At 37.5% G+C, this 22,349-nt stretch overlaps 1 protein-coding gene across 7 annotated transcripts in view; it reads left to right on the top strand.

Moving 5' to 3' along the window:
- The window catches only part of RAPGEF2 (Rap guanine nucleotide exchange factor 2), a 184,422-nt gene that overhangs the window by 157,024 nt on the left and 5,049 nt on the right, over positions 1 to 22,349 (top strand). For all 7 annotated transcript variants that reach the window (XM_066548221.1, XM_066548222.1, XM_066548224.1 and 4 more), the window contains 12 exons: positions 656 to 902; positions 5,306 to 5,463; positions 9,392 to 9,632; positions 9,886 to 10,269; positions 11,822 to 12,033; positions 12,114 to 12,237; positions 12,854 to 12,877; positions 13,866 to 14,089; positions 14,928 to 15,107; positions 16,843 to 16,995; positions 19,011 to 19,236; positions 20,822 to 21,381. In XM_066548221.1, the coding sequence (XP_066404318.1) occupies positions 656 to 902; positions 5,306 to 5,463; positions 9,392 to 9,632; positions 9,886 to 10,269; positions 11,822 to 12,033; positions 12,114 to 12,237; positions 12,854 to 12,877; positions 13,866 to 14,089; positions 14,928 to 15,107; positions 16,843 to 16,995; positions 19,011 to 19,236; positions 20,822 to 21,381 (2,733 nt within the window). The remainder of the gene's footprint in view (positions 1 to 655; positions 903 to 5,305; positions 5,464 to 9,391; positions 9,633 to 9,885; positions 10,270 to 11,821; positions 12,034 to 12,113; positions 12,238 to 12,853; positions 12,878 to 13,865; positions 14,090 to 14,927; positions 15,108 to 16,842; positions 16,996 to 19,010; positions 19,237 to 20,821; positions 21,382 to 22,349) is intronic.

Raw genomic sequence — 22,349 nt, forward strand, 5'->3', positions numbered from 1 at the left:
TTGAAGTTGCAGTAGAAGAACTAATTTACAAATTTATCAAATATTTCTGCCTCAGAGATGACTCTTTGCTAGGGAGCTGAGGGACAATGAGAGGTTTTTTTGGTATTTCTGGCAGATGGATACAACAGCCCTGTCAAACATCCAAGGTGTCTCAGTAGTCTCCTGCTTTATTTTCCTTATGGCTGTGTTGCTGTTTTCCTTTTTTGATGCTGTTGCTAATAATTTCTTGTCCATCTGAAAGCTTTTGTTGCTGCCTCTATGTTTAAAATTTCCTTCTCATTTTTATTTTTCTATCTCACTTTTCTCTAATGTGCTCTTTTTATACATGCTGCTTTTCGGCAAAAGCCTTTGTCCTTAGACTAAAAAGTCAAATTCCTTCTGTTGATACCATCCGTGTAACCGTGTGGGCACCTGTGTATTTCTCTTCTAGGCTGGGCCAATCAACTGTTTTTCTGATTCATACTACAGAAAATGAATGTTATTTTTAAGAGCAAAAATGTTTTTGAAGTCTGATACCTAAATTAATTTAATGCTGAAATTGACCGACTAGCCTAGTTTTTTTTTTTTAATGATTAATATCGAACTGGTCTGGTGCACAGAGCTTTCTTTTACATTTTTGTCCTTTTTCTTACCTCCATTTTTCTGTCTTGTGCAGTTTTTAAAGAACTCTTAACAAGGTTGTCAGAGGAAAAAAGAAATGGTGCTCCCCACCTGCCTAAAATCGGTGATATTAAAAAGGCGAGTCGTTATTCCATCCCTGACCTTGCTGTTGATGTGGAGCAGGTAATAGGATTAGAAAAAGTAAATAAGAAAAGTAAAGCCAACACAGTTGGGGGAAGAAATAAGTTAAAGAAGATACTTGACAAGACTCGAATCAGCATTCTGCCTCAGAAACCATACAAGTGAGTTTATTTCCTCCTAAATATTTCCTTTGCATTAAATTATAAGAATTCCTAATGAACTTATAATTTGTGATGATACTTTTTTAGTTATTAATACAAATCATGTTTATATCTGAAAAAATATCAGAAAAAGCCATTCTGAATATTTGAACAAGCATAGACTGCTAACAGTGCAGTTCCTGACATCAATTTAGATGTATTTTGTTTCTTATAGATCAAGTAATGACCAAATACTTCTTTATGTCGTTTTCCCTTTTCTTTTAAGAGGACTGTTAACTGAAATTATTTCAGAATAATTCTGCCAGCAGGTTACTTGCTAAGGGTTGGTATGAGCTAAGATTTCGATGTATCCACATTCCAGTGGTGTATAAGAATTTTTATGTACTGCTGTAAGGAGTGTGAGGTTAAAATTTTAACTTGGGTTCTTTGATAGAATTGTGTGTGGTTTTTTAGTTTATTTTTTTTAATGAAAGCAAAATATGCTATCTGATAGCTTTTATTCTATAAACACATTTTAGAAATAGAGTTCTGAAAATTGCTGGCAACAATAGAAGAGTGAATTTTATATGATATTATGGGAACCTGGTTCTTTGCCAAGGCAAATGGTATTGATGGGGGAAAAACGAATGGTAGAGGGTAGTTGTGTGATCAGTTTTCTCTTGCAGTTTTCTTTCCTGTGTCCCACTAAGGAATAAACTATTATGTGTAAATGAAAAAAAAAAGACACTTGTGCTGAAAATGAAGGGCTTTTTTCCCTGCCATTACTTAAAAAGTTTGCTTAACTGATGTTAGATATTGCCTACTAAATGAAAACTATTCTGAAAATTATATAGAGAATTTTAGTAATAATTTATTAAATTAATATAGACTGTTATACACAAATAATGGCTGTTTCTTGAATTGATGGCAGTACCTTTCCAGTAGAGGAGAATCTGTAAATCCTCTGTTTGTGTTGTTTGTCTTTAGCATGTTTTCCTTTATTTAACTGGTCTTGCATGTGTGTTTCTCTGATGAGCTGTGCATACTTAGGTCTTTCTGCATTGGTCACTATGGTTCATAGCATTTGCATAAAATTTTCATGTTGATTTTTTTTTTTCCTTTATGTACGTTCATTTTTATACTTTTTCTGTGCAGGGACCTCTTTGGGTAAGATTCAGAAAAACTTGACCTATTTTATTTTCTTTTGCTAGCTCTGCTTTATGTGTTATATATAGCAGTTTGTCTGCAAAGCCTCTTGACATTCAGTTGTTTTTGTCTGCAGAGTTTCTGCATAGAGATCTGTAGCTATAGAGTTTAGTGTTTGTGCTTTTCTTTCCTCTATCGTGTAAAAGCATCAATCTCATTCCTCCTTTTAATTACTGGTGTTGAATATATTAAGGGACTTCACCTAGTTTCACATTTTTGCATATAAGAAAATCAAGAGGGGTGAGAAAGCTGATTTACTCTTTAGTTAAAGTAGGCATTTAAAGACTCCACGACTCAGCTGGCTTGGGAGGTGAAACTGTTCACTGTTTTTTGAGTTTGAAGGCTCCAGTGCCTTGAGGATGTAGCCAGACAAAACCAATCTTTAAACTAGAATGAGGTCAGTCTTAGAGGGAGCTTGTCTGCTTCATGAGACATCAAATCAGTATACCAAAGATGAATCAGTTTGAGCAGGACTTCCTTCAGTCCTGCTGTTTAGTTCAATAAGGTTAAATAACTTCCCAAACTGAGCAAACAGCACCATTTCCTCTGCACCTACAGGGAAATCTTCTCTTCAGTGTCTGTGAGACATCTCTTGGGTTACAGGTACAATCTCCACTGGAGCTCTTTGTTTACTTTTCTGACACAGAGTGATTTTGTGGTCTGTAGGCTCAATTGGTCCAAAAAAGGATTAAACACAATTCCCACCTCCCTCTCTGGTGAAGTTCTGCCTGGTCCATAGAGCAGCATCCCAGACAAAGCAGCAGCCCCTGTCTCTCTCCTCTCTGCAGCCCTGCAGTGGGGTCCACAGGATTTTGTGTTCTGAGGGAAGCAGCATTCAGATACTTCTGTCATTTCATTATCCCTTCTACCCTGTTTGTCATTCAACAGGAAAGTTATTTCTTATTAATGTTAGTGTCTCCCTGTATGGCAGATGCATACAGAAAGCAATATAAATGCTGCTTCCTTAAAACCACAATCTTCTTTCATTGGCATAATAAAAATATTTTACCTAACAGTAGATCTTCATGGGACCTGGATTTTTTTAGTGTTGCCCTTTTTATCTGATATTTCTAGACTTCATTACTTGTTTGCATAGGTTAGAACTCAGATTTCAATTTAAGTTTTAAAAATAGAGTAGACTGAGTGTAAAGTAAATGATTTCCAATTTCTTATATGAATACTTAAACTCAAGCACAATTTTAAACACTTCTTTTGCTTTTAAACCTAACATTTTCAGAGTTGATCCACTTTACTGAAGCTGCCTCAGTCATAACCTACAGGATAGGTATAAGATTATATAAACTGGTGAACTGCAAAAGGAATGCATAATGCAAGTGTAACTATTAATATAAGATTCACACTGTCTTAATTTGATTTGAATTTGGAGAAAATACTGTTGTTGGCAGTATTTATGAAATCTGGTATATAGTAGTTTAGAACCACCAGAAAACATTTTGAGGTACTAGGGCTGCAGGGTTTTTTGTTTGCTTTCTTTTTTTTAAATATGGAGTGGTTCCTGCTTGAAGGACCTGATATTGATTGCTGGCATCTCTTTTGATTGTAAGGAAAGACTTACTTGCTTGTGGCTTAGCAGGAGTGTGCTGTGGGCTGAGTAGGTTATCACTTCTTGTCACAGTATTTTGTGCTTGATGTGGAAGTACAAAAATACAAATGTTCAGATTCACCTTAACTTCTGATTAAGAGAGAATCCTATATCTGTTTCCAGTGGACTTGAGTGTTTCTGTCACTCTCATGGCTTGAGATTTACAATTCATAGAAGTGTTCTGGTAATACAGAGTTATCTGTTTTTTAGAAGGAAAACAGTGAGAAAACCCAAACACAACACAGAGGGATACCATGCATTGCCTTCTCAAAAGCAGTTGTGTCTATGTCATTAAAAATGTGTCTTTAGTGCTCAGATACTGTTCTAGCTTTCCAGACTACTGTTCAATTCATAGCACTTAAAGAAGTGGTACAAGGGTGCACGGTGTAGAGTTATTCATCAGTAAGCACAAAAGGATATTGATGCTGTAACAGCTATCAGGGTAATTATCTAGCTTTTATTACTTCTGTTTAGGTTTTCCAAGGATGGATAGAGACAAAGGCTTAAGTGCCCAGCATTAGGGTACAAGTGGTGATTTGTGTTGCATCATTTAATTTACTAGACTGGCTTAGTTGTAACGTTTGCAATGAAGTCTAAATTCTGATTTATGCTTTATTCAAATGTGTAGATACAGATTTAGACGTGCTTGGCTTTTAGAGAGGTCTTGCCTATACTTGCTACATTTTTAATGTTTTTCACTTTCTATAATGACTGCTATTCAACATTTTACACCCTCTGAGTATTTTATTAAGGGTTTTGATCTGTATATTTAGAGAAGTTCAATGGCTGTCTCCAGCTTTACATCTTGTGGCTGGTGTTCTGCTTCACGTTATTATGAACTCAAAAGCAATAAGCAAATCAGTGCCTACTATAACAAGATGATAGCTCTGTCTCTGATCCATCTAGCACTACTGATCTCCTGTGGAACCCTGCCTTACACAATTTAATGGATAAAACACTTCACCTTCATCACAGAGTAGTTTATTTACAGCTGCCAGGTACTTGGAGAGGATACCTATAGCACCCAAGTGTGGCTGTTTAGCTTAGCCTTACCTAGTGTCATTTCAGTCACACAGAGTGGAGAGAAACTCAGAGAAGTGATACAGGGTGGGAAAAGCAAATGATCTCAAATGATCCTCTCTCATCTGTCTGTTGACAGATCTTATATAGTATGGTTACAATACATCGCAAATATAGTTGCAAATTCCTGTCTGTGATGGGATCAAAAATCTGTGAAGTCCAGGCCTGAAAAGAGCACTGAGGGGACAGCAGTATTACTCAAAGTTTGGGTGATGGGGTGGTGCAAGAATGATGAGGTGTGTACCACCTTTTGAACAAACATATTGGCCAAAATCATTAAAAAACGAGCCTAGCAACTCCTCAGAGCTTAGTGGTGAGGATCTTCTGGCAGTGTGAGCAGGCAAATCGAGTCACTCTGAGTGGACTGTTCACAGAGCAAGTCCTGTTGTCTGGAGAACTTTGACTTCTAAATAGCAATTGCTGTATCAACAGTTGAAAGTATGAAAATGTAGCACTAGAGACATCACTGCATCCCTCTAGTATAGCCAATCTCTGAATGTCTGTAAGTCCTGATTTTATTTCTTTCTGGATGCAGTGACATTGGAATTGGCCAGTCTCAGGATGACAGCATTGTAGGACTGAGGCAAACAAAGCACATTCCTCCTGCTTTACCTGTCAGTGGAACCCTGTCATCCAGTAATCCCGACCTGCTGCAGTCTCATCACCGCATCTTAGACTTTAACACTACTCCAGGTAAGGATCCTTTTCTTATTGTAGTTCTTGACCTTTTAATTTCTTTTCATAGTTCAGGTTTGGGGTTTTTTTGTGTGTGGATTTGTAGTCTGAAGAGGCATGTGAGTTTTTATTAACTGTTTGCTGTCATACACAAATTAGCCACATATTCATGAGTGAGGATTTATTCCATTTGCTATAATATACTTTACCTACATATAATAGATGTCTGTTTTTCATGTATGCTGTATACAGAGTGCTTCTTACTGCTTGAGTATTCTTGGTCAGTAATAATCTGTTTTGCTTGGTATTTTATAATTTGCCTTGGTGGATCATTGTTTTCAAGACTGCAATATTTTCAAATGGCATAGCAGATCATTAGCTCATAGTAAAGGGAAAGCATATTCGGCTGAGACACAAGACGTGTATTTCGGTTTTTTTCTGAACAGACTTATATAATTTGTTCTACATTTGTAAGGGACAGAGTTTCAAAGTTTCTTGTTAGTCACCTTGCCCTACAGCTGTATGCCAGATTCTTTGAATATAAAATCCCTTTCTGAAATAGATAAAAAAATGAACACATTTAGAGAGGATCAAAGCACAGGAGTGAATGAGGGAGAAATAGGGGGAGACTATGAGAAACTTGAGAGCCTTATCTTATAAAAACGGTTTAGCTGGAGCTCCTGGTAGGGTTGGGATTTGGGCTCTTATCTGGCTGCAGGAAGGTTCTTAGTGGGAAACCTTTCCTGAGTTAAGTATCCAAGTCTTTGCTGTTAAAATATAGCTTCTGGAGCAGGATATAGTGATGGTAGCTCAGCAGACACTTGGTTATTTTAGCCTAATCTTTAGAGAATTACCTAAAAGTAAAACTGAAAATTCAGTTCCTTCCTAAGACTGAGGGGTTTCAAACATTACCTAAAGGATTAGCTAAAGGGATGGTGCTTAAATATCAGCCTACACACTGGCCAATCATTGTGCTTGAAACTGTGATATTGAACATTACTCCAAGTCAGGTGTTTTAGGGCTAGAGGAGATTGCAAGGAGGCGGTTTTAGATTTTTCCCCCAGTGCCTAAGATTGATCCTGAGAGACTTGGAAGGTGGATAGTTTTTTGTATTTTCTCCAGTGACTAGTGTCCAACACCTTGAAGCTATTCTTTATCAGTAAGAGCGTGGTTTTTCATCAGGACTTTTACTATAAATGGGAAATGGATGAAAATTCCTTTCTCTACCTTGCCACTTACCTAGACCAGACAGTTTTAGCTAATTAAAGTGCTAATGCTAAGTGCAGCAAGTGGCCAACTTCCAGAGCTGTGGGCATTGCTGACTCAAGCAGCTCAGACAAACTTCCATGAGAAAGAAAGCCATTGCAGGCCTAAAGACCTTTCACTGTTACAGATGGAGTTCAGAAAAGCTTAATAAATGAATAAGGTTCAACTGTTTGCATTTTGCATTGAGGGAAGGAGATCAATATGATGTAATGCCGTCACTCCAATGCTTTAACAGTTTGTCTTTGTAGAAAAAATGTATTTCTTCCTTATTAAAAAAAATAATTTTTTTTTTGTTTGGGTCAGTTTTGTTTGGGTTTTTTTTTTTGGTTAAAATTTGCCTGAATGTCCACACGCTGAATATTTTGACAGTAATTCTAAGGTAATTTTTCTTTTCCTGAGTGGAAAGGAAGGAAAAGGGGGCTTGAAATGAAAATCATAAACCTTAAGGACTTTAGAGATGGCTGCATTGTATATAGAAGTGTTGAATTATATTTCTATATATTTCAAGACTTGAAAAAATTAAAGCCTGCAGTTTTAATTCCTTTTACTACCTTGGTCTAAATTAAAGATGGAAATGGAGGCAGCTTGCAAGAAATTGAATGCACTGGAGGAGAAAGAGAAATGGGTAGAGCAGCTGTCCTTTGAGGCTATGAGAAATATCCCTCAGGATAAAAAATAAAACAACTTGCTCCTTTTAGAAGGGTAGTCTTTGAGGAGAAAGTGTGAACAGCTTGAAATCTGCAAAGAGTCATTTTAGTTTCCCTTCTGATTGGATCAGGCTGTCTCAAATATACTTTTAAAGGTTTATTTTTAAATGTTCAATAGCACTTTGATTTCTCTTTTCTTGTGCTGCCTTTGCTATTTGATTGGAAGTCAAAATAATAGAGTAATGATGAACTGCCAGTCACTGGTATTTTTTCTTTCCCCTCACAATCTTTCTGAAGGAATAGATTCCTATCACACAGCATTGCATTCTTCAGCCTGCCACTCCAGTTTCCCTTTTTGAAAACCACTGAAGGGGGGTGATTACAATTCTCTTCAAGTGTTTTATTTAAAAATTAGTGGGCTGAATTACTTGCTACCATTGCTATAGCTGCAATCATTTCACTTGCTGGCAGACGTCTATGTGTTCTGTGTAGAGCTTTTCCTCACAGCTCTCATAGGTAGGCAGCCTGAGAAATTGGGTGCTAAAATGCAGTGCAAAGATGGGACTCCTCTATTTGCTGTCCTCTGCATTTCTTCATATTGATTTCAGGGACCCAGCAGAGCAGGTTATTTTCTTGTTGCACAAAACACTTTATTTCTAGGGACTGTTAAACAATTTCTCACCTTGGTATTGTTTACAGTAGCTTCTCAACTTCACAGCATTTCTTTGGCAAATATTTCTGTAACAGCAAGAGGCAGCAAGATCTGGAGAAGGGTCTGGTTTTGAACAACATCTCCAAAAGCCTGTGTCTTTGGCATCTGCCTTCCTCCAGATGTCAAAAAATGTAGAAAATATTACAGAAAATATTCTGCTCTGTATCCTTCTTCAACTAATTACTGAAGGAAGATGGGTCAGTGTAGAGTTGGTGATAAAAGGCAAAATTGGCTTGCTAGTTGTGAAGTATTTGTGCATTTGACTCAAATGCTTAGGATGGGCTAAAAGCTGGCCTGTAATGATATCCTTTATGTGTAACTGATGATGTAATCAGACAGTGTTAGTGTGTTCTAGTATTAGTGCTTCTCAAGCTGCAAAAAACTACTGTGAGTTTCAAAGTTACAGGCTCAGTTGCATGAAATTTGAAAAATAATATATTTAAGCCTAAAAAGCCTTTGTGGCATGTAAATGAACTCATATCAGAGAGATTCATCTTAATGCTTTCCAAATTATTATTTTGGAAACATGCAAGAGCAGTGGGGAGGTGTTCAGTTCTGTTCATTTGTCACAAGATTTCTGCTGCTGAATAGATCTTTCTGTAGTAACTTGAATACATGTTATGCACATTCAGGTCTTGTCAAAAAATCCTCTAGTTGTACTAAAGTGAATGTTTTCACTTAGCAGGTTTTTTTTCCACTATTTTTTCATTATAGTAATTTCAGAAGCCTTCATTTAGATGGCTTCTTGTTATTATATGTTTTCTTGCTTGTATGACTGCTTTAATCTAACAAATTTAATTATTTTTATGAAGAAACATATTAAAGAAAAATGAGTAGATGTCATGCCTCACAAAACTAGAAAAGCTTATTTCTATCAGAGGAAAGAAATTAAATTATTTGAAATACTTGTCAGTTAAAAATACCTGAGGCTAAAAAACCCAATGATGGATACCTGTATAATTTCATTTATCTTTTTTTTTCCCTAATAATACAGTGATAACTACCAAAATTCAGTGGATCAATGGGTTTGGATTTCAATATATTCATGCTCATTAGTTTGTCTGTCCAAACTTGGAAAATTATAATATTTTGTATTATTTATAGCCTAACTAGCTTCTTTTCCTGGATGTTTATAGAACTAGTTTTTACTGAAGATATTCTTTATCAGTAAGAGCCTAGCTTTTCATCAGGACTTTTACTGAAGTAAAAACTGATAACACTAATAATTAAACTCAATGTGACTTGCTCATTCTTATACCATTAAGTTTTTATTTTTCTTTGCTTACTAAATTGCATGACTTGCTTGTGATTTTTTTTCCAGAATTACCAGACCAAGTTCTGCGGGTTTTCAAGGCAGACCAGCAAAGTCGCTACATAATGATCAGCAAGGACACCACAGCAAAGGAAGTGGTCATCCAGGCCATCAGGGAGTTTGCTCTGACTGCAACCCCTGATGCCTATTCACTGTGTGAGGTCTCTGTCACACCTGAGGGTGTCATCAAGCAAAGGAGGCTCCCTGATCAGCTCTCCAAGCTTGCTGACAGGATACAGCTGAGTGGCAGGTAAGATGGAGACTGAGCTAAAGCTGACGATGCCACTTTATCAAGTGAAAATCTTGTTAAAGAGTGTTACTTAATTATTTAATGTTCTGTTTCTTTGCAACACATTGCTGCTTATGCAACATCTCAGTAATACCTAGGCCTGGTGAAGTTCATTTTATTCTCAGGTTCCAACTGGATCATTGCTGTAACTCTCAGCACTAATCTGGGTATACTATATCTATATTATATCTTTTTCTGAATTTTGTTTTTACAGGTATTACCTGAAGAACAACATGGAAACAGAAACTCTTTGTTCAGATGAAGATGCCCAAGAGTTATTAAGGGAAAGCCAAATTTCCCTACTACAGCTCAGTACTGTTGAGGTGGCTACTCAACTCTCCATGAGGAACTTTGAGCTGTTCCGTAATATCGAACCCACGGAATACATAGATGACTTGTTTAAACTCAAATCAAAAACAGGTTGCACTAATCTAAAAAGGTTTGAAGAGGTGATAAATCAAGAAACCTTCTGGGTGGCTTCTGAGATTCTGAGAGAAACCAACCAGCTGAAAAGGATGAAGATCATTAAGCATTTCATTAAGATAGCGCTACACTGCAGAGAATGCAAGAACTTCAACTCAATGTTTGCCATCATTAGGTACTGCCCTCTAATAATTTTACTTATAAGTAAAAAGCAAAGTCTTACTTACTTTAGTCTTAAAAAAAAGTACTTAATAGAGTAAACCAGTTTATACTGCTAGCATCAACAGTCTGCTTGGCAGTTTGCTAAGGAGGGCATTTTCTGCAATTTGAAATGTTTGCTGAAATATTGTTTGAAATGCTAGTGTTACATAATTACTGCTCATGATAGTGTGGCAAGGTGAACATGGCACTAGAGAAACTAATGCATTTATTTAAGGACAAAGATCAAAAGAAACAACAGGAAAACCACACAATTGTTGCAAATGAATGAGCTAATTTCCCCAAAGCAGCTCATTTTTGTCTTACTGCCCAGTACCTTAAATTCATTCAGCCATAATATGTTGCATTTTGTTTTCTTTGTATCAGCAGTTTCTTTCATGGAAATCTGAAAATAATCAATGACAGACTGTGATGCCCTAATATAGTCTGTAAATAAAGATCTTGTAATAAGAATTTTAAAATGTACTGAAAATCTCAGAAAACTTTTCTTAGTTTTGGAATGAGAAGGGAGGGAGGGAGAAAACTCTAATGTCTGTGTTTATACACTTACTTTAAAACCCAAACAAAAACAAACAATCCCCCTATATTGTCTCTCATGAAAAAGCTCAAGTATGTTGAGGTAAACTGACAGTGTTATCCCTGTCTTTGACACAAGGTCTTGTCATCATCTTGACATTCAGTCAACAGATTGAATGTGACACTTTTACTGTGAGTAGGAAAAAAATGAGTAGGTTTGAATACTATTCAGCAAATAAGGCAAGTTCCAAAGTCAAGGATCCATGCTGATGATCAGTCAGCATCTCTGAGACATCAAAATATTGAGATTTTGTTCAGCTATTTCAGCCAATCTCAAGGAGAAATATAAGCACCTCTCTGCTAGAAAAAACTTGAGTGAAGGAAAGATTCTAGGTATCAGACTTTCCCACCAGGTAGAAATTAACAGCAAGGCAGTCAATGTCATTATAGTGGAAAAAGGGGGTTTGTACCAGCTACAGCTTGTGGTATAGAGAATTTTACAAAATTTCATCCTGAAAGAACAAAGTCAGAAGGATTATTGCAGAAAGAAGGTGGGTTGGTGTGCTGTCACCACCTGAACATCATCATGTAGGTGGAAGATGGTTTTTCTGCCAGTTTGTTAATCTGGAAATAAGTGATCATCCTGAGGTACTTAGATTATGATAGTCTTAGCTCAAACTCAGACACTGTTCTTAAGTAACAAATACATATCCTCTTTAAGGTTTAATTACTCATCCAAGCGTAACTTTTTTCTGTTAATTGTTGCATCATGAAGATATCTCCAGTTTTTATAGCTTTTATAAAAATGATCTGCTGTAATATATGCTGGCAAAAAGAATTATTTTAATTTCTGTTATTTTATTGATACTGCTGTGCTTATGTATTCTGTTTATGTGGCATTTCTACCATACAAAATTTAAAATGGTCTTTTCTAGGACTTTTTGTTTCTTTCTCTTGTTCTTCTAACTTCTTTGCACTTCTTTTGTTTCAAGTGGCCTGAATTTGGCACCAGTTGCAAGGCTCCGAACTACTTGGGAGAAGCTTCCAAGCAAGTATGAAAAACTATTTCAAGATCTACAGGACTTGTTTGATCCATCTAGGAATATGGCAAAATATCGTAACGTCCTTAACAGCCAAAACCTACAGCCCCCTATTATCCCTCTGTTTCCTGTCATCAAAAAAGACCTTACATTCCTTCATGAAGGTAAAGGCAGAAGTATATCACCTTTTACTAGCTAAGGAAAAGTAACTTTCCTGCCTGATCACTGATGATGTTGGTTGTAGGAAATGATTCTAAAGTGGAGGGCCTGGTGAATTTTGAGAAGCTGCGGATGATTGCGAAGGAGATACGCCATGTGGGTCGCATGGCGTCCGTGAACATGGATCCTGCTCTCATGTTTAGAACAAGGTAAGTGTGTTGTACCAGGCAGAGCTTTCCCCAGCTGGGAGAAGGCTGGGTGGCAGCAAGAGGGACTTTTATGTGCCCCTTCTGTTGGGGCAGTATGAATTTTTTGTGTTAGCAATTGACCAGCATGACGTGGTGGTCTAAAACTGAAGAAACCATTACATTTTGTGGTTATTGATACTCTAAAATGTTTCTTACTATTCCATATTTGATGGTCACGTCATAAAAATGAGATTTTATCTGTGGGAGGGAGAGAAACTGTCTTGAAAACATATTAGTATATTAGTCTAGTTGAAATATCAACGGGTGTCAGCCTTATAATTTGGATTTAGTAGAAGTGGTAATGTATCTGAAGCAGTGTCAGCTACTTGTGTTAGAAGACCTGGAGTGAATGCTCTTTGGCTTCATATTTGACAAGCTTATTGCATACTCTTTTTTCTTAATTTAAGCTAGAAGAGTTTGTAATATCTGATTGTATGCCCAAGTCAAGGCTCTTTTTAATGTTTGTGGGCTTCCAGAACTGCTTGTCCTGAGGTCTGGTCTTTTTCTTTCTGAGCTTGTGATCTTTCTCTGTCTCTTCTTAAACCCATGCTTTATTCTTCCTGGCTCTCACTTGCAGGAAGAAGAAATGGAGGAGTTTGGGGTAAGTGGTTGGAGACAACACACGCAGACATTCATTCTTCCTTTACCATTTGCATTTTTTCCTACTTGCTCTTTAATTTTCTGGTGCTTTGACATTTTTTTCTTTTGTAACCCTTTTTTACTGACAATACATTTGATTTGAGATTAAAACACAGAAGCTGTAAATTATTTTTAAGTGGTCATAGGTAGAAGTGGAGTGTTTTTTCCCACCTCTAGTTTAAATTGCTGAAGGAAGAGACTTTTTGTCAAAATGAAATTACAAAATGACAAGGTTGCAACAGCTGAAAATAGCTGTTAATTTCCTTATATCTATTAAACAATTATCACAATCAACTTCAAAAGTTTAAACTTAAAGTATCTGCTTGACTAACTTACTTTCATATTACAATTAGCCATCATTTTTACCTTAACAATTTAGGATCAATGCATAGCGTTCATATAGATATACATAAATGTGCATGACATTTATTTCATCATGAACTAGCCAATCATTTTATTTCACAAAATTCTCTTCAGTCTTGTAAGCTACCAAGAAGTTCTATTCTGTAAAACTGAGCTGTACATTTTGTATACAGTCTGATTTAAAACACAGAGGGCTTTCAAAATGTATTTATATGTATTTGAATTTAAACCTCACCTATAGTCTTCTGTCAGCACTGCCTCACTGCATGAGCTTTTCCTAATGCTCCAGTCCTCTCAGTAGATGGCTTATGTGAGAGAGCTACCTTGAATGCTTTTCTAGACGTGTGAAGTGTTATTGCCTAGCTGGAGCAAAATAGGTTAAAATATCTGTGCCATTAAAAGATTTCCTGGCCCTCATCTTTCTATCTGTTATAGCTGTTTGACTTACTGGAATGAGGCATGTAAGCTTTGACATAGACTGACATTCATGCAATCTCTTGCATGTTTCACGTTTATCGGGCGATATCATGTTGGACTAAGTCATACCTTTGCTCTCTTTCTTCCCCCCTCTGCCCCCCTCACTCCAGGTCTCTCAGCCAGGGCAGTGCCAACGCAGCTGTGCTGGATGTTGCACAAGCAGGGGGGCATAAAAAGCGGGTCCGTCGCAGCTCCTTTCTTAATGCTAAAAAGCTCTATGAAGATGCTCAGATGGCACGGAAAGTGAAGCAGTATCTCTCAAACTTGGATCTGGAAATGGATGAAGAGAGCCTTCAGACACTCTCTCTGCAGTGTGAGCCAGCCACAAACACATGTGAGCATTGTCATTTGTTGGGGATTTCAAGAAAAGTGTTCAATATAACTCTGTTTCTAGTTCAGTGAATTAGTTGGGAACAGTAACTAGACAATAAAGTTGAAAATTATTTATCTAGTCATTTTCAAGTACTAAACATCTATGAATCCTAAGGAAATAATCTGTGGATTAACAGGATAGAGACATAGTATACATACAGTTGATAAGGCTTTAAGAATATGTCACAATGAAGTGCACAATGGTTTTTAGATTTGTATGTACAGAGGGTACAGAGGAGTCAAAAGTTCTTCTATATTTCTGATATACTGAGGCTATTAGTGTGAATAACAATATGGTCATTCTGAGAGAGTAGGGGATTTTCTTATGTCCAGGTGTTTCAGAGATACCTGGAGGGCTATACCTGGGGCAGCAGAGGGGAAACTTATCCTGGATATCCATTTTGTTTTGATTTTAAGAAATGTTGTATGTTGTGCCCTTCCTGTCCTGCAGGGTAGCAAAAAGAAGTAATTATATGTCTGCTCTGAATCAGTTGTTGTCCTTATGATAGCCCAGTATAACTTCTGGTCATATTTTTTGTAACAGTGGTTATTTATCAGAGCTTTATTTTGAGAAAGAAAACATTCATTGATAATTGATAGTGTACGTATTTTAAATGGAGTTACATATCCCTCTCTTTTCCTCTTCATCTTTTCTGTCTAAAGATATCATGCTGTATTAATTGGACAAGTATTTCAGCATCTTTTAATTGTTAATCAGAGGGCTTTGCACTGCTCAGACTAAAACACCACTGTGTCCTTGGCTAGCATTCATTCAGTGTTTTGTCCCCTTTCTTGCAAAGTGCCGAAGAGCACGGGAGACAAGCGATCTGGGAAATCTGAAACGTCACCAGTGGCTCCCCGGGCAGGCATCCAGCAGAAAGTGCAGCAGCAGCACAAAGTAAACCAAGCACTGCAGGTCCCAGCCGTGTCTCTCTACCCCTCTCGCAAGAAGGTGCCAGTCAAAGACCTCCCACCATTTGGTAGGTGGAACAAGGGAGAATTTGGTGTAATTTTCTGACGTTTGTTTGCCTGTGTTGGGAAGACATTTTTAATCAAATAAGGTTCTGACTTCCATTTCTGGTAGTATGATACGCAGGTTATATCTGTTCATGTGGTGTCTGGGCATAGTTCTCTAGAAATGGAAAGAAATCTAGGGAAAGCATCCAGTCAATTTAATCAGTGTAAGTATTTACCCATTGCTAACAGCTGGAAAGAATAAATGTTTATCACTGTTTGCCTTGGGATCTTGCCTTAACTTTTCTAGAGGAAGTAGGGACCTGGACTTCTTGAGATGCCTCAGAAGTTTTGGTGTCTCTTCACAAGTTAGATTTTTAAGGTGCAATTGAGGCCTGCTTGAATTGGCAGTACTGTTAGAAATGTGGGTCTGAACTTTCACATTGACAATTGTTCCTTTGGCTTCTACTCCCTTCTGCTTTTTTATTGTTGTTACGCAGTTGTTGCTGCCTCCATATTCTACAGAAAGGCACCAGACTGTAGGAACTTCTGATTTCCAAATCTGTGTCCCAACATGTGTACAAAACATGTATGCACTATTAATGAACTCTTTAAATCACAAGTATGGTAATACTGTTCCCATAATCCCTAGGAAGTATATGTAGCATAACTGGCCTTTACTTTTTCATGATGGTTATTGCACAAGAGCTTAATTCTGATTTCACTCTTTATTGGTTTTCCTCATGCACTGCTTAGGCTGCAAGAAAGCATCAGAAGCAGCAAAATGAGCAAGAAACAATTCAATATTCATTTAGATCTTGTTGATTTTACCATTAAATTTTAATCTTGAAAGGACTTTGAAGCTTCATAAACTGCAATTTTTTGCTCATAGTGGCAAAGTTTCTGAAAACTGACTAGGTTAGGATGATCAGGCAGCTGTGAATTATTGATAGCAGGATTGTGATCCAACAGATCAAAGATAAAAGTCCACGAATGCTTGGAAATAACCTCTACCACAAACATTGGCAAGACTGTCAGAGAAACTCTGTCTTCACTTATAAGGCTGTCCCAAGGTGTATCTTTGAGGGGAGGGGAAGAGAAAGATGAATAATTGTGGTCTGGGAAAAGCTATTCCTGATGTCCTAGATCTTTACATCATACATCATCTTCAGGATGTTTTTACTCTGTAGTTTCCCAAAATAAGCTGGTGCAGAGATCTCAAAAATGAGAGAGAGAAAGGCAGCTGCAGGATGGCCTTGTTTCATAAGCCTAATCCTTATTAATTTTCTTTCCCACTTCCTTTGACCTTCTAGGCTACTCTGAATAGAAAAGAAACAGGAGAGCAGTTTAAGTTCTTACTATATAAATCGTCACTAACCAGTGAGATGGGTGTGTGTCTGTATTTAAGCTAATTTTAGTTCAAGTTTCTCACTAACCATTCCTATGCATATCCTCAATTATATGTTGAGACAGTATTCTGCAACATCAAATTTTCATGTTTTCTCTGGCAAAGTATTTATCTTAAGTGGCCAGAATGAAAGGTCATCTGCACTAATATGCAGAAATAAAGCACTATATTTTAAACAGGAATATGTTTTAACATTTTGCTTCATTTAAGCTGGTGTCAGGAACTCAGCAATATACAGGAAAAATATGTAGCTTTTTCTTCCTGAGGGGTGTCTGCTCTGTAAGTGCATTGTGAAATATAACTATGTATTTATACTGGACTTAACATCTGCCTACTTTAATTCTTACCTGAAGGCATTAACTCCCCACAAGCTTTAAAGAAAATCCTTTCACTATCGGAAGAAGGAAGTTTGGATCGTCACAAGAAACAATCTGAAGACGCTGTCTCAAGTGCGTCTTCGCAGCTCTCTTCTCCTCCTACTTCACCACAGAGCTCTCCAAGGAAAGGTAGTAGATGTTCAGTATTTCTAATCCTGTTTCTTGAAGCTCATGGACTTTGGAAGCTTCTGAGAGAGAATTTGGACACTCAATTCTGCTGCTCCTATTTTTGTCACGTACGGTCAGCAAGAGGGCAGAAAATGTGGTGCAGAGTGGCATATGTGAAAGGTAGCTGTAAATCTGATTTCAAGGGTACCTGAAAGCCCTCTGGTGATCAAAAGCCAGAAAAGATAGCTTGGTATGATACAGGATTTGATGCAGCAGATCACTCTGACTGCAGCTGCTTCTGACAAAAAAATATTCCAATGATGAGTGTTTCCTGCCTTCAGTGGAGGGGTGTTCAGGTTGAAACTTAAAATCTTTGTGCAGCATTGACCACACTGGTCTATCAGAGGAATTATTTGCTCTGTCATGCATCTGAATGGGACGTGACCTACTTATGACAGAAAGGCTTAATGTATTTGGAATTAAAATCAGAATATTTAGTATTGTAATTTATATTTTGTACTACAGAATATTTTAATTGCAGCCTGATTATTTAAATCATGTGTATGAATTTTTGAGGAATGGTATTATACATTGGAGCTTTCTTGATCCAGATCTTTTTAAGTAATTTCACAGAGTTATTTTTAAAGGGAATTTAGGAAAAAAACCTATTTTCTTGTTTTTTTTCATGGTAGTTGTAGTTCTGGCTATGAATTTACAAAATACAGGAGGCATTGTCCTGTAATTTAAACATACTTCCACGCTTTGGAAATATAATAGGCTAGATGTATTGCATGTAACTTCTAAGTTGTTCTCTTTTCAGGATAGCATAAAAGTTTAGTTTGAAGTTACATAATAGAGCATTATGGTAAAATATACATTTTTGGGGACTGAAAATACACATTCAGGGATTGAAGTGACTTCTATTGAAGTATTATTTACTAAGGAGAGAGGGAGGAGGATAATATGTAGAGGATATATCACCTTGAGCTGTCATCATTATTTCTCCCAAATACTACATTAGCAAAGAGTGAACTTATATAAATATGGTCAGGCCTATGCATTTTTTGAAAAAGGAATTGGAATTCTGTACTTGACTCACAGTGTGAACAGCACTTTATTTCCTCAAAAAGCAAATCATAAACATGATTAAAAAAAACATCCTTGGTTTGATGGTTATATGAAGCTAATGATATGTTCTTTCAGATAAAAATGACAGCATTAATTCCCTGCATTAGTTCTCAGCAAGTGAATTGGGGTAGATCAGTTGAAGTAATTCTGCCACTTAGCATTAGAGTGAAAGCAAAATATGAAAACTGTGGTGACTTGTGAATGTGTTTAATGATCTTTAACTTAGCTGACAAGAACATGCAGCACAATTTGTTTAATACTGAAAGAAAAGCTGAATTTGCTTCTATGACATGATTTGCAGATTTTATCTCAGTCAGGCCATGTCAGTGCTACCTACCTCCAAATTTCACCATAATTCTGGTAATATGGAATTTGGAATTAATTAGTGAGCCAAGTATCACAAAAAAAACTTGAAAACCAGCCCCTCTCTCAGCTAAGATACGTAATAAGCAGTCAGCCCAGACATCTGGTCTTCATGTATCTGTTCATCTCTGTAGTGTAGCTTTGCAGAATAAAAAGACTGTATGGGAGGGTCTCTGGGATTACTTTAAGCAGTAATCTCAACCAGAGATCTCTTTCCTTCCAGTCTTGGAGACAGTGTTTATGCACAGGCAGATTTTGAGAAGTAATATTTCATAATGTGAGGATATGATGATGAATTTGAATAGAATTTAGAAGAGGAGAGCAGTTGGTTTGTAAATGAGTAGTACATGTTCCCACAATCCTATATCTGATTAAGATACCAAAGACAGTGTCAGTTTTGCTGTGTATCTTTATCTTTTGCAGTGCTGTGTAAGTGTAATGGTAGCTTTGTTTTAGTGCTAGTTTTTTTGCAGTATTGCCAGTGGCCTGACAAGAATTGAGCAGGCATCTTGGAGAGTCTGATTAATGCCATGTTCCCTTTGCAGGCTACACTTTGGCTCCAAGCAGCACTGTGGATAACTTCTCAGATTCTGGTCACAGTGAAATTTCTTCCAGATCTAGTATTGTCAGCAATTCCTCTTTTGACTCTATGCCAGTCCCCCTGCATGATGAGAGGAGACAGAGGCATTCTGTCAGCATTGTGGAGACAAATCTTGGTGTGGGAAGGATTGATAGAAGAATCATGATTGAACCAGATCAATACAGCTTAGGGTAAGAATTTTATTTGTGCTTACTTACATTATACTTTCATATCGTGTGTATGTGGAGTGTATATTTGTCCATGTATCTCTCAAATATTTTTTCTCCTCTGCTCTTAAAAAACTACTACTTCAGTGCTTCATTTTGTGATAATGCTCCATTCCTGCCAAGAAAAGGTTTTGTACTCCTGAGTGAGTGATGAGGTCTAAGCAACAGGACTTCACCTCAGTAGATGTTAGTATCTGAGCATTTCAGCGGTGCCGTAGATTACCCACTTTGTGGCAGAATAGTATCCTAGCCTGCTTTCTCCATGGGAAATTAACTGAATTAGATGAGATATTCAAACAATTATTCAGAGTTAAACTGAGAACAGAAATAGCTAGCAATTTTCCAGTCTGCTTCATGGAAAAGTGCATATCTGTCTAACTCCAAAATATTTTACTCCAAATATCTCTTCTAGTCAACAATAATTGGAAGCTAAAATTCACATTACGCTGCTGGTTTTCTAGTAATTTTCTAGGTAATTAACTTCTGTAATGGTGGGGAAGCTAGTGCTGTGAGGAGTTCTCTAAATCTCTAGCAGTGAGCCTTGGTGTGAAAATAATTGGAGCTCTGGCTTCGGTTTAGTCTCCATCTACATTTTTTTTTTTTTGGGAGCTGTTATTTGGATGCTTCAGCCCTCTGAATGGTTTCTGGGGTTTTAATCCTGCAGGGTCTTTGAAGGGCAGACCTGTTCCAAAACTGCTGTACTTCAGCTTTGGGAATCTCAGGCTAAGCCAACTCTTTATTCAGATGTCTTAAATATTTGGAAGAAGAGGGTTCTAGTCTGCATAGGAAGGTGCCCTGGAAGAATAAGTCCCAGGAGCCTGGATATCTGCTAAGCAAAAGTGACACTTTGTTGGTTTTATCTGCTGCTGTGTAAGGGATCATGTCAGGCTCACTTAATCACTGAAAGGCTACAGAAAACATACTTGCTCTGTGAAGTAGCATGTGTTTCCAAAACTCAGGTTGAAATACATTTCCATTTGCAGAAAATGTTGAAAAGTTAGCTCTCACAGTTTCCTAAGCAGAATAAAAAAAATCCAAAATCTCAACCTGATTATCAGCTAGCTGCTGCTAAATTCTGTTTCTAGCTTTTGAACCATTTGCTCAGTATGACTGGAAAAGCGATAGAACAACTCTGTCTGTTTCTCTGTATGTGTGTCTGTGTGGTTTGCCTGTCTTAAAAGGCTGTTGTGAAGTTAAGATTTTACCTTTTGAAATTACACCACTGAAGTGTAAGGCTTCAGCAAGTTATCTGTCCAATTTTGTTTGGTTTTTTGTGTTTGTTTTTGTTTTATTGAAAGAAAAGAGTTATATCCTCAAAATTGAATTAGCCATTCATGCAAACAATAAGTACTATCAAGTGCATCAAAATCTTCCATCACAGAATCATAGAATGGCTTGGGTGGAAAGGGACCTTTAAAATGTCATGAAGGTCACCTAGTCCAACCCCACACCATGTTTTGTTTTTCTTTGTTTGTTTCTTTGTGCGTCCTGTTCATGATTTCCAATTCCAACACTGGATTTTTTGTCCCCCTCATCAATGTGTATCCAGCTCATACGCACCGCTGTCAGAGACCAGAGGCCTGTATGCTGGAGCAACTGTACTTTCTTCTCCTAGTACAGAAGAGCTGTCACAGGACCAGGGGGACAGAGCTTCGCTCGACGCAGCTGACAGCGGCCGTGGGAGCTGGACTTCTTGCTCGAGTGGCTCTCATGACAACATCCAGACAATCCAGCACCAGAGGAGCTGGGAGACGCTGCCTTTTGGACACGCTCATTTTGATAGTTCAGGAGATGGGGTGGGACTGTGGGCCTCAGGCGGCCACATGGACCAGCTGATGTTCCCTGACCATGGCGCAAAGTATGGCAGGCAAAGTCAAGGTAGGGAGGGCCTTGATCAAGCACAGTCCAGAGCGAGCTGGGCATCTTCCACAGGATACTGGGGAGAGGACTCCGAGGGTGATACAGGTACCATAAAGCGGAGGGGTGGGAAGGATGTTTCGATTGAAGCTGAAACCAGTAGCATAACGTCTGTACCAGCAGAGGAGACAAAGCCAGCTCCTGTCCCTGCCCACACAGCAGCAGCATCAAGTAGTACCAAGGGGCTTGTTGGTAAGTTAAGTTTCATTTGCCATGAAGTATTTTAATTCATTTGGTTAAGTTTTCTCATATTGTTCTGCATTTCTTTTGTCTGTTTTTCTTTTCTTTTTTTTTTTTTTAATTTTTAAAGCAAAACTGAACATTTTGTAGTCTCAAATTTTTCCCTTTAACTAAGCATTTATTGCTAGGGAAAAGAAAATATCATTTATTGTTGATTCTCAGTTCTGGCGATGCCTTTGTGTTTCAAGAGAGCCTCCCATACATCGAAAAACTAGTTCAACTGCTGGGCAGTATTTTGAGAGGTTATGTATTTAGATGTCAGTTCTGAAATTTGAATTTCTCATCACAGTAAGGCTCCATAAGGCTATATTTAGAAGTCTTAGTAAATGTGGCCTGATTTTTATAGAAGTGTTTTACTTTATACCTTTCTATGACTTGTCTGATAATTGTGAATATTCCTTACTTCTGAAATGGGATCCCTTTGTGCTTAAATGCCAACTGAAATGTTTCTTTGGACTGCTGAAACTGAAGAGGTTTCAAAGAAGTTAGAGCTGAAATACTATTCTGTGCATTCAATAATGGAAAGATCAGATAATGTATAAATTAGTATGAAGGTGTCTTTGGCAGAGCTTAACATTTTTATCGTATTGTTCCTTCTATGCATTCTAATCTGTGGGCCATCCAAAACCTCTGAATTTTTGCCTCTTTTCTTCCTTTCATTCCCCCTCACTTTGCCTTTTGTCAGGTTAACATGAAGAACTATCTAAAAGCCATTTTTTGCTGACACAGCTGAATGTCTGCCAGATTGAGCTCATGCTGAGACCACTGTGATAAACAGCTTTTCCATCTTCTGCCTGAGTATCTTGCTTAGCAGTAGCCTTTTGCCTCAAAGCTTGGGTGCAGGTCTAAATCCCTGGGCTATCAAGAGGAAGAAAGTGAATGGATTCATGCCAATCTCCAATTTTACTCTTTGATACCCT

This window comes from Molothrus aeneus, chromosome 4, assembly GCF_037042795.1.
Source record: "Molothrus aeneus isolate 106 chromosome 4, BPBGC_Maene_1.0, whole genome shotgun sequence".
Lineage (NCBI taxonomy): Eukaryota > Metazoa > Chordata > Aves > Passeriformes > Icteridae > Molothrus > Molothrus aeneus.